At 44.0% G+C, this 19,617-nt stretch overlaps 1 protein-coding gene across 1 annotated transcript in view; it reads left to right on the forward strand.

The window, feature by feature from the left end:
- Positions 1–19,617, forward strand: part of LOC127646433 (potassium voltage-gated channel subfamily H member 7-like) — a 107,034-nt gene that overhangs the window by 19,918 nt on the left and 67,499 nt on the right. Inside the window, exon 3 of the mRNA XM_052130089.1 lies at positions 16,294–16,449. Within this exon, the coding sequence (XP_051986049.1) occupies positions 16,294–16,449 (156 nt within the window). The remainder of the gene's footprint in view (positions 1–16,293; positions 16,450–19,617) is intronic.

Genomic DNA, 19,617 nt, shown 5'->3' on the forward strand with positions numbered 1-19,617 from the left:
ACTCATTCCCCAGTGGACTTCAAACCTTTTCACATCAGTATACAATTAGATTAGAATTAGACAAGAAATAAGCAGATGAGTGTGAGAGCACTGTAAACAGTTACAGATAGCCAAGCTGAGCTGAAATATACTGTAAACATGAGGACTGGCTCCATCTTTAGTCCTATCAGACAGGCTATTCATTCTAGTCTCAGCCTCAGACAGCACGCCCACAGAGGTTTCACTCACCACTTGATGCATATTGCAAACAAAAATGGCAAGCGCTTTATAGACAGTTCCTATTAGAGATGCTGTTGAGTTTTCGGAAGCGAAAGCCATGATTGATCATAAAAGCACAATAACTGCATGACTTTTTTCTTCTTCAAAACATTTCAAAATGTAACAAATCAAAATCCGGTAACAATTATATGCAAACATAATTGCCATTTTTCTGTCTATTTTTAACTGCATTAAAAATAGACAGAAATAAGGCAACTGAATGGAAGCATACTTTTGGAATGTTAAAGAAAGGATTCAAGTGTCTGTATCAAAGTAGTGAAGCGATGCTGTATAGTCCCAGCACAGTGTGCAAGATCATGGTGGTCTGCAGAATCAACCACTATGAAGCACTCAGAATTGGCCCGAAAGATTGGAATTACATGCAAAATGCATTTAGCATTTAGTTTTGTGGGTGCTTTGCACCGTTATCTGATCTGCATAATTCCTCTAGTGGATCAGATGCTATACCAGCGCAGACAGCAAATGTAATTGGTCTGCACTTATATAGCGCTTTTTTTTTAACCTTAGAGGTTACCAAAGCGCTTTACCCTGTCTCCCAAACACTCATTCATACACACACTCATACACCAATGGCGGCAGAGCTCAACATAGTGCATGGACTAGTCTACCATTGGGAGCACTCTACCACCTGAGCCACAGACAGAATATAATGATATGTTTTATGAGTTTTAATGAGCTTGATATCTACCTCCCTGATGAGAAAGGCATGTAGAAAAATTATGTACGACACTAGTCAAGCCATCATCGTAAAAAAATGAAGATGGACCAAACGTACACAATTTTCTATAAAATGTTATCGACCTCACCATAGCGAAGTTTGCTAGCTATACCTAGACATTTTTTTTTTACCTTGTTGTTAGCCAATTGTAAAAAGTGAGTCACAAGCATACTAAAGCCAATCCGACAGGGGTGTGTTTCCCAAAAGCATCTTTAGCCAAATATGGTCGCTAGTTCCATCGTTATCAACATAGTTTAATGATTTGGTGTGTCCTAAACCGTAGTTCAAATGAATATTCGCAAAATCCATTTTGCAGAAATGTTCAGATGTCACATAAATGTGAATGCAGTTGTTTAAGGGATTAAAGGCTATTAAGAGAAAGCGCTTTAACACGGCTTTTGTCTGAGAACCCAGTGTATGTGTCCATGTTAATCCATAAGTCCCGTTCTCATAGGATTTTGAAGAATGTGCAAGTGCATATGTGCTCAAGTGTGTCGGGGGAACCCTAAAGTCTTATGTAGAGAAAAACCCACTAATGCAGCGCAATATATCTGTCACATTTACAGCAGAAGTTATTACTCTACCCCATACATAATGACATTTACGACAGCTCTATATTGTTGAACCAATGTGGTTCCAACAATGGATGTGTGACATAGTTACTATGGTCGTGACTAGATAAGATTAATTTCTAATTAATTTGATAGATTAATTTCTCCAACAATGCATCATACTATGGTGGTTAAGCAGTGAGTTACTTAGATGTATGGGAAATGCACCCTGGGTAGCACGGTTGAGCAGAACCGTGCTCAAGTAAAATGCTAATGAACCGGTGGAAAAGAGGCTAATGAGTGCTTCCAAGTAAGAACTAATCACTGGACGTACAAAGTGTTTGGTTTTAGGCAGAGTTTGTTTGTAAATGTAAGAAAAACTTGTATTTTTAAGTAAAAAATAAGAGTTAAATCCGATTTCAGATTTATGTGTGGTAGATTTACATCATTAGATGCTTCCTATCTGTGGGTAGATAAACTTCACTGCCAATTGTCTGTCATTTCCTCCCCTTCTCTCCTCCACACTGAAGTTCATCCCTAGCCCAGTCAAACTCAAAAATGAATTAAACAGGAGAGAAAACAGGAGAGACAGATTGAAACTCTTCTTTTTCTCTCCCTGTCTCTCACAAAAATAAAAACAGCAACCCCCACACACAAAAGAACACTCACTTGCATTCACACATGGGGTCACAAGGTTTGAAGTCTGATCATTTTCAGAAGCAGAAGCAGCTCATTATGGTCTTTCTGACATGTTGACTATGCTTTGCGTGTTTGTGTTACAGTGTTTTCTCTGTTGTGCAGTAATAACTGACCTTTCACACGCTCCTCAAAGAGCACACAGTCACAGTGCTTGAACCTTTGTGCGTATGTGTATGTGTGTGCATTGAATGTCTGTGCTGAGAATTTGATTGAGATTGCAGACAATGAATAATTCAACCAGACAATACCTTCACCTTACACACAGAGGATATATATATATATATATATATATATATATATATATATATATATATATATATATATACACACACTTGTACACACTTAGGTCACGTAATGTATGAATTTCATTGCATTAGAAACAAAATATCAAACTAAGTGGCATCTGCCTTTCTCAGAACTAACGTCTAGGTTACGAATGTAACCTCCGTTCCCTGATGGAGGGAAAGAGACGTTGTGTCGGAGAAGCGACACTAGGGGTCTCTCTTGAGCACCGAATATACCTATGATCTATGAAAATAGGCCAATGAGAAGTTGGCAGCTAGTATTTGCATACCCCGCCCCCGGACATACGGGTATAAAGGCGAGGAAATACTAGAGTTCATTCAGGATTTTTCTGAGGAGCCGGAAATGGTCTGGCCACTACAGCAGCTCGGCTCAGCGATGTGGCCGGGAAGACACAACGTCTCGTTCCCTCCATCAGGGAACGGAGGTTACATTCGTATCCTAGACGTTCCCCATCTGTCACTCTCTTCGACGTTGTGTCGGAGAAGCGACACTAGGGGTCCAATTTAAATCATGCCATGCGCTGAGCCGTGTACGTGTTCTGCTGACACAGGAGTGGGAAGGTGTTTTACGTGCCAAGACGACCGGCTGTATCAGACTGCGTGTACACGTGGGAGTGGCGCGGTGGTAGATCCAGCCTCAGTGAGGGGGAGTTGCGACCGGAAGGAAAATGCTGGTCCGCTTCGTAAGGGGACCGTATCGCGGAGCACCTATTCCAGTACAGGGTAGATTGAGTACCCGCAGTGGATTGTGTCGGCAAGTTCCTCCGCTGAACTGCAGACCCATGAGGGCTAGGGAGGAATTGACCAGGGATTCGAGGAGTGGAATCTCCAGGGACAAAAAAAAACCGCACAATTTTACCTCAACCGAGGGAAAGCGCACTATATGCAAGCGATTCACCCGGCCAGCCCATCAGCATGTTACCGAGTTCTACTGGCTTGGACCTGAGAAAACACGGGATGAAACTGACTGAACCCTGAGATTGTAATATCTCGTAAAGGTGTTGGGTGTCGCCCAACCCGCTGCTCTACAAATGTCTGCCAGGGAGGAACCCCTGGCCAGTGCTCACGAGGACACAACACTCCTTGTTGAGTGAGCTCGGACCCGCAAGGGGGAGGGGCACAGCCTGGGTGTGATAGGCCAATGAAATGGCGTCTATTACCCAGTGGTAAAGCCTCTGTTTGGAGACAGCACGCTCGTTGGTGAGACGGGCAGACATTGAGACTGAGTCTAACTCCATGCCGAGAAAGGAGATGCTCTGAACCGGGGTGAGCTTGCTCTTTTCTCGGTTGACCTGAAGCCCCAAGCGGTTGAGGTGCTTGTGCACCTGGTCTCTGTGAGCACATAGTAACTCTCGGGAGTGGGCCAGTATGAGCCAGTCATCGAGGTAATTGAGTATGCGGATGCCGGCTTCTCGGAGCGGGGCAAGAGCTGCCTCTGTGACTTTCGTGAAGACGCGAGGGGACAGAGACATGCCGAAGGGGAGGACTTTGCACTGGAACACCTGGCCATCAAACGCAAACTGTAGGAAGGGTCGGTGTCGCGGCAGAATTGAGACGTGGAAGAACGCGTCCTTCAGGTCTACCACTGCCAACCAATCTAGATGCCGGACGCATGTTAAGATACACTTTTGCGTGAGCATTTTGAACTGGAGTTTGAGCAGAGCCCGGTTGAAAACTTGCAAGTCCAAGATCGGTCGTAAGCCCCCGCCTTTCTTGGGTACAATGCGTATGGGCTGTAGAAACCCTTCTCCATTTCGTTTGGAGGGACAGACTCTGTCACGTCTTTGAGTAAAAGAGTAGCCATCTCCGCGTGCAGGATTTGGCATGTTCGCTGTGTACTGCCTTAAAGCGGACGGGGACGGGGGCCTGGCAAACTGAATTGCGTAACCGAGTCAGATGGTCCGGGCCAGCCAGCGTGACGGGTTGGGATGTGAGAGCCATGCATCAAATCTCCGTGCTAGGGGCACCAAGGGGACGAGTATTTTTGACGTACCCGGCGGGGCTTCGCAGCGGTTTGGAGTAGGTAGTATGCCGTTGGGAGGCGAGGACGCGTCCCGAGGCTCTGGTGCTGAGAAAAGACTTGAAGCACTTACCTTGCTCTGCACACCCGGCAGGGGGCGGGTTAGTGACTGAGAAGGAGGTCTTGTAGTGGCGTCCTGTGGACTCGTCAGAACCGGCCGGCTGGGGGTCAGTCATGGGGCTGAAGGCGGATCTGGGACCGCGTCCAGCATGCCAGGACTGTTGAGGACGGCATTTGTGGGCCAGATGACCCAGAGACAAAGGAAATAGCTCTTTCATTGAGAATTTGGGTACCGCTGCCCCGATTAAGGGCAAATGAAATAAATTCAAAAGAAGATTCTCCTCCCGGCCCTCCACCGGGGTCTTACCATCTCCGGAGCTAACGTCTTGGGCTCTGGGTCGTCCGTCTCAGGAGCGCCTGGGAGCCTTCCGGGTCCTCGAGGGAGTCCGTGAGACAGGGGGCGTCTGCTTCCAGTGGAGTGCTCGACGCGTGGGCTGAGAGCTGGGCCCAGGTTGAGGCGGAGCAGCTTGTTGTTTCTTCGCAGGGGGGCGCCCTCGGCGAGCAGATGGGGCATGGCCCATGGTGGCAGGCTTGCGGTGGGGCAGGATGTGAGAGATCGCCTACGTCTGTTTCTTCACCGCAGAGAACTGCTGGGTAAAGTCCTCGACGGTGTCGCCGAAGAGGCCGAACTGGGAGACTGGGGCGTCGAGAAAGCGAACCTTGTCGGTCTCACGCATCTCGACCAAGTTCAGCCACAGATGTTGTTCCTGGACCACGAGGGTGGCCATCGCTCTAAGGGCGAGGTCGGTCACTGAGCGAGTTCTTGCAGCACGTCGGGATCAGGGCTACCCATGTGCAATTCTTTAAGCACCTTGGCCTGGTGGAATTGCAGGAGGGCCATGGCATGCAGGGCGGAAGCGGCATGTCCGGTGGCGCTGTAGGCCTTCGCGGTCATCGAGGATGTTGTCCTACAGGCCTTGGAAGGGAGTACAGGGCGACCCCGCCAGGTGGTAGGGTTTCCAGGGCATAAGTGTAGCGCAACAGCCCTATCCACCGGGGGAATCGCCGTGTACCCGTGAGCCGCTTCGCCGTCGAGGGTAGCGAGAGCGGATGAGCGAGTGGCTTTGTGACGTGTGGTGAAAGGCGGCAACGTTGCCATGGTCATGCCCTTGCAGTGAGAGCATGAACCATCCACAAACGCAGCCTCGGTGTGATCGCTACCCAGACACACGAGACAATGCCTGTGGCCGTCAGAAGCGGAGAGCACTCTACTGCATCCAGGAACTACACAGAGGCGGAAGGGCATCTTTATAAATACGTGTCCTAAAAAGGACGTTCAACACCGCTGTGTATTGCTCTTTTAGAGAAAATCACTCTTTTAGAGGAAATCACTCTTTTAGATAATTCTCTTAGAGTTTGGGTTTCTGCACTGTCGAAGCACCCGGGGGCAATTTGCACTGCCGTGCAAAGAAGGAGAAATCGCCGCTGTAATGCGCCGTCAATCCAACAGCATGCAGAGCGTCAAAGGAATACTGGAACTGGTGTGATCTCACACGAACAGCATGAGCTCCGAAGAAATGTTCTGAATGAACTCTAGTATTTCCTCGCCTTTATACCCGTATGTTCGGGGGCGGGGTATGCAAATACTAGCTGCCAACTTCTCATTGGCCTTTTTTCATAGATCAGAGATATATTCGGTGCCCAAGAGAGACACCTTCGACACAACGTCGAAGAGAGCGACAGACGGGGAACATTCTGATCTGCCTTTCTCAGAACTAACATTTTATTGCAGTGACATATAACCAACCAGTTGTGTAGCACCACACATGCAGCATTGCTGTCACCGTCATTTTAGGAAGTAAAGAACAGACCTCTGCTTTATATGTTAATGTCCCTAAAGTGCATCTTCCAAACGTCTCCTTTTTTGCGCTCCATGATAACACGTTGAACCTCATAATATTAAATGAATGCTTGTAATTACCAGGATCATACACGGCTTCTCCACTGTCTTCACTAAATCCTGTAAGCTTTTATACAGAGAGGAATATGATGAAGTTACAATGACGAACAGCACTATACAGGTCACATTTCAGCACTTCGCACAGGACAGCGACTCTCTTAAGTAGCACTTAAAGCGTGTCCGTGCTCATGCATGTTAAGTGCAGTTTTGGGAAATGCACGTAAAAAATAATGAACATTCGTAAAATTGCTCATAGAAAACGCTCTTCAAATTAAAAAAGATTGATCGTTATTGGGAAATGGGTCCCAGACTGTTTCTGTTATGTTAATTTTCTACTAGTAGACAATACTGGTAGACATGTCTTAACTTTTAAATAGTTTAAGCTCATTAATGCTGAAAGCACTGTGTGCCCTATTCACCTCTCTCAGTGTATCTCAGTTAATTTGACAGTGGTTTCTCCTGCTTTACTCTCTCAAGACAAGCATCAGATCACATTTCATTTAAGACGTCACTGGGTCAACAGATTCATTCTTTATTAATTGAGGTCACAGTAATGGGGTGAATTTTATGTCCACACTGCACAAACATGTGCATGCATCCACATAAACAAACACCCATACCAGTGAGATTGAAGTTATTGTTGGACTGCACACAATTGTCCAGTTTTGCAAAGACTGAATGATTGATTTCCCCAATCCACAAGGTAAATGGTCTGCACTTATATAGCACCTTTTTAAGCCTTAACAGTATTCATAGCGTTTTACATTGTGACTCATTCACCCATTCACACACACGTTCATACACCATTGGCTGCAGAGCTGCTATGTAAGGTGCTAACCTGCCATTGGGAGCAACTTGGGGTTCAGTGTCTTGCCCAAGGACACTTCGGCATGTGGAGTTGTGTGGGCCAGGATTCAAACCACCATCCCTGCAATTAGTGGCCGACTCGCTCTACCAACTGAGCCACAGCCGCCCGTCCATAAATCAGTTTACAGCTTTCTCAACACCCCCATCTCCCAGCTTGGCCTCTTCGGCGACACGTCCATGACTTCACCCAGCAGTCTTCGGCGGTAAGGAGGCAGATGGAAGCGATCTCGCACAACATGCCGCGGTGCCGCCCCAGCCTGGTCCGCACCACATCTGCCCACTAAGGGCATCCCCCTGCGTCCAAGCAACAGGCAGCTCCGCCTCAATCACCCTTTCCTGCCGTCAGACTTTCAACCCATGGACAGACCTACAGCAGGTGTCCAGCTGTGTCGTGGTCACCACAGACGCCTCTCAACTGGGTTGGGGCGCCGTGTGCAACGGGCACGCAGCCGCTGGCTCCTGGACCGGGCCCTGGCTGCATTGGCACATAAACTGCCTAGAGTTGCTGGCAGTATTCCTTGCCCCACGGAGGTTTCTCCCTCTGATTCGGGGCAAGCACATCTTGATCCGTTCAGACAGCAACATGACTGTAGTGTACATAAATCGCCAAGGTGGCATGCGCTCTCTTCATATATCACAACTCGCCCGCCATCTCCTCATTTGGAGTAAGCAGCAACTCAGGTCTCTCTACGCCATTCATATCCCGGGCAACCTCAACACGACAGCAGATACGCTGTCGAGACAGGTCTCGCCCAGCGGAGAGTGAGGCTCCACCCAGGTGGTCCAGCTGATTTGTGGCCCCTTCGGCAGGGCACAGGTATATTTCTTTGCCTCCCAAGATAATTCCCACTGCCTGCTCTGGTACTCCCTAACAGAGTCCTCAAGCCTGTTCCCCTCCTGGGATCTCTCAGTGGTCCTCTCGGGCCTTCAGAGACCCCCTATCGAGCCGCTTGACTCAGTTGAGCTCAAGGGCCTCTCCTTGAAGACGGCCCTCCTGATAGCGCTAGCTTCCATCAAGAGGGTTGGGGACCTGCAAGCGTTCTCTGTCAGCGACACTTGCCTGGTGTTCGGTCCCACAGGCCTAATTCCCTATTCAGGCAACTACCCGTGATGTATTTTCCATAGGACGGTCTCCCTTGGGCAGTCCCTCTGCCCCCGGTCGCTGTGTTTGTAGAGCTACTCCCACACCAGGTAGGACCTGCCACCATGCCACTTCCACGTGTGGCTTGACAACCCATGTGACGTATTGGCCACATGTCACCTCCCCCCAGTCTGGGCAGGATGTGGTCTCTGCAGGGTCTTTCCCCTGAAAGAATAGGAACGGAAAAGATCACCTTCCCCGACGCATTTCATAGCGTTAAGATATATTCATAGCCCCAGCCGCTTTATGCTCTATGACAATGACCTGACTAACAGACGCACACACGCTTTACCCGGCGAAACCCATTTGGGGTTGCTCTTCCTCATCTTCATTGCCGGCCTTAATCCTGTAGGAAGAAGGTGCGTGGCGGCTAGGGAGAAAGCCGCGATCGCAACGTTGCCATGGCTGTGTTCTCGCAATGAGAACATAAACCATTCATAAATGCTTCCTCCGTGTGACTGCAACCCAGACACGTGAGTCAGCGATAATCTTACTGACAAACGCACGCCTGCTTGCCTTTATACCCGTGTGTCAGGGGGCGGAACATGCAAATTCTGTCTGCCAATTCCTCATTGGCCTTTTGTCAAGTTCAGAGGTACGCGAGGCTCTCAAGAAAGACACCTTGTGTCTCTACATTCGACACAACGTTGAGTTGTTTGACAGAAGGGGAACAATATACTGAAAAAAAACTAAAGTTGGCATATTGTATAGTGACCTTACTGTAAATTGTATCAATAATTATTGTTAAATAATAGATTATAAATAATTAATAATCTAGTTAATAATTGTTTTTAAACAAATAGAAGTAAATAGTTTTTAATATTTATTTTTTCAAATATATTTTTATTTACTTTTTTAAAAAAAGGGTCTAGGTCTAATTATAATTTAGCTTTATTTAAAAACAATAAAAGTCTATGATAAGTGCCCATAGCTATGTAAACATATACGTATACCTGTGTGTGCTGGATGTTTTTTTCCTTTGCCCTTAGTGAATACTTAATGCACTTAATGCAGCACCACAGCTGCATGAAATTCAAGCGTTAAAGCACTCATTCAGTTCCATATAGCTAATCTCTTAAGCTTCTCTTCTCCGTTCAGTCTACACACACACACACACACGCACACACACGCACATACACAAATAATGTTTCTCTCAATGATTTTCAGAATTTGCCTCTCACGTAGATAATACCAAATGTAACCAACCCAAACTGTTTGGGATTAGATCTGACAGGTTGTTGCACTACATAAACATTCCTGCTGTAAAACCGATATTTATGTCCAGTCTGGCAATAAATTCTATTCCACACAGAGCTAAGCCAATACCCAAAGTATCCAAATTCCATTACAGGCTCTGGAAAATGACACTGCAGAATAATTTAATTTGTTTCTAACTTTTGTAGACAGTACTCTATTTAAAGATATCATTAGATGCTACTTTTACAGTGAGAATTGTAGATCTTTTAGTGTATTGTGTAAAAATTTGATTGTAGTAGTTTTGTAATTGTAGTTTTGTATAATTTTAAAATACTTTATTCTGCATGATTTATTCTTAGATTTGATTATATCAACATGTTATGTCAGTGGTAATTGTGTTAGAGACACACATTTCTCAGTTTTTAGAAAAAAGGATAACTGTTTCAGGAAGCGTGAGTAAGAGCAAGCGGTGCACTGGCCATTGGAGGCACTGGGCCATTTCGCACGGGGTCGGCTGACTTTTGGGCCAGCTAACAAAACTAAAAGGGCTTCATCTAATAGAAGATTTAATACATAGTGGGTGATTATACACTTTGCATCATGATGGGTTTGCCTAGGTCTTGGGCTGTTCATGTTGTCCCAGTCTATCTCTGGTCAGAGCTGCATTTTCTCTGAAGATTCTGTCGAGGCAAAGTATAAAAAAGAAATAGTAGAGCTCAAAGTTTATGTGTTGTGGATTGTTCCCCTTGGCCTAAAGTGATCATACTGAATTACTCTCTCACTCTCTTAGGATGTATTGTGTTATGTGGTAATATTGACAGTGATGTAGTAGAGAGCTTACTTTGGGCTTATACCTACCTCTCTTATTTCATTCATCACACACAGAAGGAGAAAGGGAGAAAATACATTTATTGCTGTGCTTTATCAATATCATTTATTATAAAATGGATAGGTCTGATACTGGATGCTGATTGGTCAATATAGTGTTCCAGCCATGCTAAAATACTTATTAGCAACAGCTATGATGTGAAACACCTCTTCACTTTTATATATCACTTCACAGCGACCATAGAAACCAATATTATTAAACCTTTAAACTCTGAGGGTGTTTTTAAAGATTTCCTGTTTCAGTGGCATACACAAAAGTAAAGGCTTATAACTTTTCAAAACAAAAAAGGAGGGTCAAGAGATTGGTATCATTGTAAAGAAAACCTTTCAAATTTTTTAATGATATAGATTATGATCAATTCTAAGACTCTCAGCCTAAGAAACTGCTGAAATAAATTAAAAATGTGAGCCAAAAAAGCTTTTCTTATTTTTCAGATTTACACTATATACACTCACCTAAAGGATTATTAGGAACACCTGTTCAATTTCTCATTAATGCAATTATCTAATCAACCAATCACATGGCAGTTGCTTCAATGCATTTAGGGATGTGGTCCTGGTCAAGACAATCTCCTGAACTCCAAACTGAATGTCAGAATGGGAAAGAAAGGTGATTTAAGCAATTTTGAGCGTGGCATGGTTGTTGGTGCCAGACGGGCCGGTCTGAGTATTTCACAATCTGCTCAGTTACTGGGATTTTCACGCACAACCATTTCTAGGGTTTACAAAGAATGGTGTGAAAAGGGAAAAACATCCAGTATGCGGCAGTCCTGTGGGCTGAAAATGCCTTGTTGATGCTAGAGGTCAGAGGAGAATGGGCCGACTGATTCAAGCTGATAGAAGAGCAACTTTGCCTGAAATAACCACTCGTTACAACCGAGGTATGCAGCAAAGCATTTGTGAAGCCACAACACGCACAACCTTGAGGCAGATGGGCTACAACAGCAGAAGACCCCACCGGTACCACTCATCTCCACTACAAATAGGAAAAAGAGGCTACAATTAGCAAGAGCTCACCAAAATTGGACAGTTGAAGACTGGAAAAATGTTGCCTGGTCTGATGAGTCTCGATTTCTGTTGAGACATTCAGATGGTAGAGTCAGAATTTGGCGTAAACAGAATGAGAACATGGATCCATCATGCCTTGTTACCACTGTGCAGGCTGGTGGTGGTGGTGTAATGGTGTGGGGGATGTTTTCTTGGCACACTTTAGCCCCCTTAGTGCCAATTGGGCATCGTTTAAATGCCACGGCCTACCTGAGCATTGTTTCTGACCATGTCCATCCCTTTATGGCCACCATGTACCCATCCTCTGATGGCTACTTCCAGCAGGATAATGCACCATGTCACAAAGCTCGAATTATTCAAATTGGTTTCTTGAACATGACAATGAGTTCACTGTACTAAAATGGCCCCCACAGTCACCAGATCTCAACCCAATAGAGCATCTTTGGGATGTGGTGGAACGGGAGCTTCGTGCCCTGGATGTGCATCCCACAAATCTCCATCAACTGCAAGATGCTATCCTATCAATATGGGCCAACATTTCTAAAGAATGCTTTCAGCACCTTGTTGAATCAATGCCACGTAGAATTAAGGCAGTTCTGAAGGCGAAAGGGGGTCAAACACAGTATTAGTATGGTGTTCCTAATAATCCTTTAGGTGAGTGTAAATCTGTGTGTAAATAAGGTGGCTCTGAAAAACTGCTTTTGATTTGTTTTCAATCATGTCAACTGTAAGGACTTAAAGTCTCTTAAGTCCTTACCTCTGTTAGTCACTGTGATCAATGTCGCCTCAAATTGCTGTCTGTTGAAATGCAAGGTATTGCCAAAAATGGTGGTATAATCAATCCCAAAATACAAAATTATGTCCTTTTTTGGTAAGTGTCTATTTGTGTAAAATGTCATGCAATTATTGTGTTTCCATGATCGATCATTGCTGTCATTACCAAGAACCCTGGTACATGTGCCCATCCCTAACTGTATTTTTTCACCATTGTGCAGAGTTCAGTTTGATAAGCTGTTACATTTGTTAGAAGGTGTAGGTGATCTGTCCAGAAAGCAAAACCGCATCTTTCTCTGTTGCAGGGATGATATAGAACCATGAAGCTGTTGAGCGCTTCGTTCAGGAGTCGGTTTGGTTATTAGCAATAACTAATAATTATCAAAGATAATTATTCATTATTTAAATCAATAGAACATTGATTAGAATCAACATTAGCTTATTAAACCTTCAAATCAACAATCGTCAAAGCTAACTATCAATAGAATATTAATAAGGACTAATATTGTTGGGGCACCACCCTGGAATCAGGGACTAATAACCAGATCAATATAGGAATGCTCTCTTAGGAAAGTCGACATCCGGAGAACATCGACATTCAAAAGGTAAACGATGAAGGCTTGAATCCGAGCAATGACATTCCCTGACATCCCTTGACAACGGTGCATGCAGAACAATACCAAAACACTTCTCTTTAAAGTATAAAATTTTTTACTGATGCAGTAATATCAATTAATATTCAATACAATGCAGTCAATAAACTTCCAACTACAAACTAAACTGTAACATGATTAGATATGGTGCGTGCGTGTGTGTGTATGAGTGTGTGTGTGTAAGGACAGAAGTAGGGCACAAAATAGCAGGTGTGGCTCCCGTGGAGAATGCGTCTGAGTTTTATCACTCAGAGAACCGGTGAACAGCTCGTAATCCGTCCGCCACGGTCGTTGGTTCTTTAATGGATAAACTCAGTGTGCCGGTCTCACCTGCGATGGCGGAAATGCACAAACAGCCCAACGTGGTTGGACGACAACACAGCAAATCTCATTCGTGGTAATTGAGTATTATTAGCAGCAATGAGCAGACTTGGCGGTTCGTAAACTATACAAGCAATTACAATTATACACAAGAATAACACACTATAATACTCTATCTCTGTCCAGACGTAAACCTCTTACTTGAGTCGCGTGAGGACACAGGTAGAATGTTTGTTTGTCCGTCATTTGACTCCGACTAGGTTCCTCGAATTTCGGGTGATGACGGGAGGCCGTTTCCTCAATCTGTCGGCAGGCGGTACGGCAGCTGATTCTCGGAGATATCAGCGAATTGAACTTGGTCGAAGAAGGAAGAGAAATCTTCTTTCTTCATTTCTGCAGTCAAAAGGGTGAGACGCAGATTGCTCACCAGTTGTTATGCTCTTGATGACATCATGGTTGTGGGACGTGTTCTGTCGTGCATTTCATCCAATAGGAGTTGGGAGTTAGATCCTTCAGAATTTCACACGAGGTATAAATTGAACAAGGCTTGATGGGATCTGTAGTCTGTTTTGGACTCCCTTTGTTTGATTTTGGTGCCGTTTGTGTTATCAGGCTTCTAGAGTGCCTACTGGCCGCAGTCATGCTTCATGAGTGTATGTAGGCCTACCTTTGTCTCCTATCTGAGTACATGAGGCCCAACAAAGCTGAACAGCTTTGTATTTCATCATTGCTTCGGGCATAATGATGATGTTGTTACTGTAATCTGAGATCTTTAAACACCGATTGCTGTTGTTTATTCCAGGTGTTGCAGTGTGTGTGTGTGTGTGTGTGTGTGTGTGTGTGTGTGTGTGTGTGTGCGCGTGTGCGTGCAGAGCTGCTAATTATATTACATATTCACAGATAAACTCACTAGACTAGAGCTCAGTCTGAGATATATTTATAGAACAAACACCAACAGGCACACACACACTTTTCTGTTGTGTCTCTCAGTAACAGATAAATGTACTTGCATTCAATGTTCATTCTGACTTGAGCTGATTCTACACACTCACCCGATTTTTCATCATCCTGAACTGTGCTGCTCTCTGATTGTTGTCAGAATGATTCACAAAAATCAAAAACGAGTTGCTTTAAGACAATGCCTTATCGCCAGCCATGTGGTTGGTAAAGATTACGTTCTAATAACATATTTCAAATCAGCAATAAAATCTGTCAACAGGCATTGCGATGCTGCTTTCAAATAAGCGATTGCCTCTTTTAAAGACCCTATGAAATCAAAATTAAAGCTTTTGATCCATATTTATTAGCTTTAAGGTCATCTATATGCTAGTGTACTTCTAAACATAGTCAAAATTAGTTTTCAGAAAATATAAGCATTTCAAATCTGTAGTCTCTCTCTTCCAGCTAAAAAGACACAGCAACACCCATGACATCACATAGAGCATGTTCAGAAACCTTGTCCAATCAAATGTTTACAAGAACTAAAATGGACCCTCCCCCTACAACTGTTCAGTGTGCCCGGCTGTGTTCTAACGGATACTGAAAATGCCTTTGCAGGTCACTTAAATGGTAACACAATCAATGCTGTAGGATGTTCCAAACAGATTTTCCAATAAAAATCGCTTAAAAAGTGAGTTCTGTAAACTAAACCTATTGGCTGTTTTTAAACATGGAACAAGTCATTCGACATGTCCCGCCCCCTCTTGTTTCAGTAGAAAATACATCAAAATACTAAATCGAAATGTCCTAATCAAAGCACTTCACTTTAATTGTAGTGTGAGACTACAGCCGCCATATTAAGCATTGTTTTTTCTCCAATTCTCCAAAGCCAATGATGTCTAATTAACAAACAAAATAAGTCTTTTGAATTAGATTTTTTTAATTATTAGGTCGTTTAAATTACAAATGTAAAGCATTTTGAAATCACACGACATAACTTTGAGTGTAAAACTGGGATTGGGAATGATATGATAATCATGAACAATGCAATATTTCACACAACATATTTATCTTGTAACACTTTACAAAAAGGTCTATTTGTTAACATGAATTAATGCATTAAGTATTATGAATTAACAATGAAAATTAATTATATTACAGCATTTAATAATCTTGGTTATTGTTAATTAATAACAAATCTGACAAATGTCACATTTCACCCCAAAATGAAAGTAAATATGAGAAATAAATAAAATAATAAATAAATAAATATTATAATCTAGATCTCAGAATTTTAGAGCTGGGACAGGAACAGGGCTTGTAAGTTTTTTTTTTTTTTTTTTATCAACGGTTGGACTGTGGCTAGTGTCTCATTACTGTAAAGCCAACTGCTCATTTGCACTTGAAAAAACGAATGATGATTATGAAAATGATAATGGTTATGACAATAATGAAGACAATTAGGTATTTAGAGATGGCAGCCTTTGTCTAATTATCATGTCTGATAACTCTAATTAAATCCACTGTAATCAACAGTTTGTTTCAACAAATGTAAAAACCTATCAGAGCCTCGGCTACATTCTGATTTTCTCAAGGGCCAACTTGCCCTTTAGTTGCCATGACGACCCCCATCTTAGCCTGTCAAGAATGAAGCCTGAAGCTGTCAAACTGAATGAACATCAGCGTGTACATACAAAATGCCTGTTTATGTAGTAAAGTAGCAGATGTAACCTGCTCTCTACAACCTTCTTCTGCCTCTACATTTATATTTATGTTTAATTCGAACAATCAGATTAATTAACTAGAAAAAATCAGAAAAAAACGTGAATTAACGAGAATTAATTCACGGTCAGAGTTCAGAGGTCAGAGTTCATTTTTAAATTGAAAGATGCTCATGTCACTAAATTCAGTAATAATTTGATATTAAATACTTGTGTAAATAATTTTTTATGTCTTTCTTTTCATTTCTGCAGGATCAGACTTTCAGTGCACAACACACATAATTCCTGTGAAGAACCAGGAAGGCGTGGTCATGATGTTCATCTTGAGCTTTGATTATATGCTGAAGGAGGGCAGCATGGATTCATTAGACCGACTCAACCACACCTCTCCAGCCAGACTAGAACAAAGTTAGACTTCTTTCTTTCTTTCTTTCTTTCTTTCTTTCTTTCTTTCTTTCTTTCTTTCTTTCTTTCTCTCACTCTTCATCAAAGAACACTATAAGTAACATATTTTTCTTTACACCTCTCTTCTTTCATGTCTTTTATCTTTTTGGCTTTCTAACCTTAAACAGCTATCATGCCTTTCCATCACTCCCATTTACTGACAACACTTTCTTAAATTGCTGACTACCTGTCAGAGAGAGAGAGTGAGAGTAAAAGGCAGGGGAAATTTTAAACAAATTGAGCATGGTGGATGAGAAGAAGAAACACATGGAGAGAGAGAGAGAGAGAGAGAGAAAGAGAGACATCATTTGTATTTGCTCCAGCTACTCTAGCTCACCAGCACACGATGTCAAGACTGAGCCCACTCAACAAGTGAGGAAAATTATTTATGTGACACAGTGTTACAATTATTTGTATCCCTGAGGCCAGGTGCTACACAACACTTCATTTTTAGGATCTCAAAACTGAGCTAACTAAACTGCACAATGCAAACTGTGTGTGTGTGTGTGAGAGCGTGTTTTTATCACTTTGTGGGGACCAAATGTCCCCATAAGGATAGTAAAACCTGAAAATGTTGACCTTGTGGGGACATTTTGTCGGTCCCCATGAGGAAAACAGCTTATAAATCATACTAAATTATGTTTTTTGAAAATGTAAAAATGCAGAATGTGTTCTGTGAGTGTTAGGTTTAGGGGTAGGGTTAGGTTTAGGGGATAGAATATAAAGTTTGTACAGTATAAAAACCATTATGTCTATGGAAAGTCCCCATAAAACATGGAAACCAAACATGTGTGTGTGTGTGTGTGTGTGTGTGTGTGTGTGTGTGTGTGTGTGTGTGTGTGTGTGTGTGTGTGTGTGTGCATGTTCTAATTATGACAAATGTTCATAGAGACTTGTAAGCAATAAAACTGCTGAAAAGCATTTTCTGCAAAATATGCAACTGCATCAGTTTACACAAACACACGCTCCAGCATACACCTGTACATAAATACGTGCTGTTACTCACAACAAACCGTGCCTAATGTCCTCCACAAACTCTGTATTGGAAAGTAAAATCTGAACTATGAAATCCAATTAATATCCAATGCTAATACCATCTCTCTTTATCATAGCAACAGGGAATGTTTTGAAAAGGCCATCTGTGTTCATAAGTGTGTGTTTGTGTTAGTGAGTGTTAGATGGACTGTTTAGTCAGTGCTAAATAATGCTTAAAAGATATTTGGCAGAAACAGGGATGAAAATAGGTATCGTCTAGGTTACGGATATAGCCTCCTTTCCCTGCTGGAGGGAACGAGACATTGTGTCGAAGAAGCAACACTAGGGGTCTCTCTTGAGAGCCTTTCGCATCTCTGATCTATGAGAAAAGGCCAATGAGAATTTGGCAGACAGAATTTGCATGCCCCGCCCGTGTACATATTGGTATAAAGGGAGGGAAATGCATCTGTTCAGATTTTTCTGAGGAGCCAACAATGAGGTTCGGCCGCAACGTGGCCGGGAGGACACAACATCTCGTTTCCACCATCAGGGAACAGAGGTTACAAAAGTAACCTAGACATTCCCCTTCTGTCACTCACTTCGACGTTGTGTCGAAGAAGGACACTAGGGGTCCAATTTTAATCACACCATGCGCTGAACCGTGTACGTGTGCTGCTGACACAGGTGTGGGCAGGCAGTTGCGTGCCAAAAATGACAGGCTGTGTCAGACTGCACGTACCCTTCCCCAACGCCCCATAAGATCGTCATAGCCTTCTGGTTCCCTACGCCCCAATATAGGGGGAACAAGGTGCCGTGCCAAGCATTGGAGCAAGCCGCGCCAGCCGCGCCTTTTCTCTCTATATGTTTCTAGCATAGAATTAAAGTGGCTGGGGCCATCTTAACGCTATCACACGCATTGGGGAAGGTGTTCTTTCACAATTCCTATTCTTTCAGGGGGGAAAGACCCTGCAGAGACCACACCTGCCCAGGCTGGGGGAGGTAAAGTGTGGTGGAATACATCACATGAGATTCTAAGTCACATGTGGAGAATGGCGCGGTGGTAGATCCTACCTCATTGGGAGGGAGGAGTTGCTACAAACACAGTGACCGGGGGGCAGTGAGGACTGCCCAAGGGAGACGAGGGTTCGCTAGCAAGGGGAAAATACACACAGGGGGACAAGTCCACACGGGGGCCCAACCTGGAGCACCTATTCCAGTACAGACTAATTTGAGTACACGCATTGGGTTTGGTCGGGGAATTCCTCCGCTGAATTCGCGGACTAGAGGGCTAGGGAGGAGTCATCCAGGGAGCCGAGTTAGTGGGATCTCCTGGGATAAGAGCACAAGATATTACCTTAGCGGAGGGAAAGGGCACTAGGTGCAAGCGGTACACCCGGTCAGTTGTTAACACGTTACCGAGTTCTACCGAACAATGAGGTTCGGCCGCAATGTGGCCGGGAGGACACAACATCTCGTTCCCACCATCAGTGAATGGAGGTTACAACAGTAACCTCCGAGGTTAAAAGTCATGGGTTTGGAGGCGGGAGGTCCGCGTCCGATGTGCCGGGACTGTTAAGGTGTGGCACCGGGGTGCCGTGAGAATGGCATTTGCGGGCCAAGTGACCCAAATAAAGAGGAAATTGCTCCTTTATTGAGAATGTGGGTACTGCAAACCGAAGGGGGTGGCGACGCGGGGCATGATATGAGAGATGGCCTCCACTCTGTCCACCTCGGGGACAGCCGAGTACTCTTGGACCGGTCGTGTGAGCGGATGAGCGAGGGGTTCAATTACGAGCAGTAAAGGTGCCATCCACAACCTCGTCAGCTCATCATGCACTTCCGGAAAGAAAGGAACCGGGGGTGGGGGGTGGCTGTGAGTGGCGCACAGACCCGAGGAATCAATCATCCAGCCGCGAAGGATGGAGGGTTCCAGTCCTGACTCTCAAAAGAGACCCCTAGTGTCGCTTCTTTGACACAACGTCGAAGTGATCGACAGACGGGAATTATAGTTAATTAAGTAATTAAACAGTGAGAGATACAAAGAAGTGTGAATTTGTCCTGCAAATGGCATAAATAAAACATCAGTGTATAATAATAGAACATATAAATGTGTAACATTCACCTTGTCCCGTTTTGCCCTTACCTCTTCTTTGCCCA

Source organism: Xyrauchen texanus, chromosome 7 (assembly GCF_025860055.1).
Source record: "Xyrauchen texanus isolate HMW12.3.18 chromosome 7, RBS_HiC_50CHRs, whole genome shotgun sequence".
Lineage (NCBI taxonomy): Eukaryota > Metazoa > Chordata > Actinopteri > Cypriniformes > Catostomidae > Xyrauchen > Xyrauchen texanus.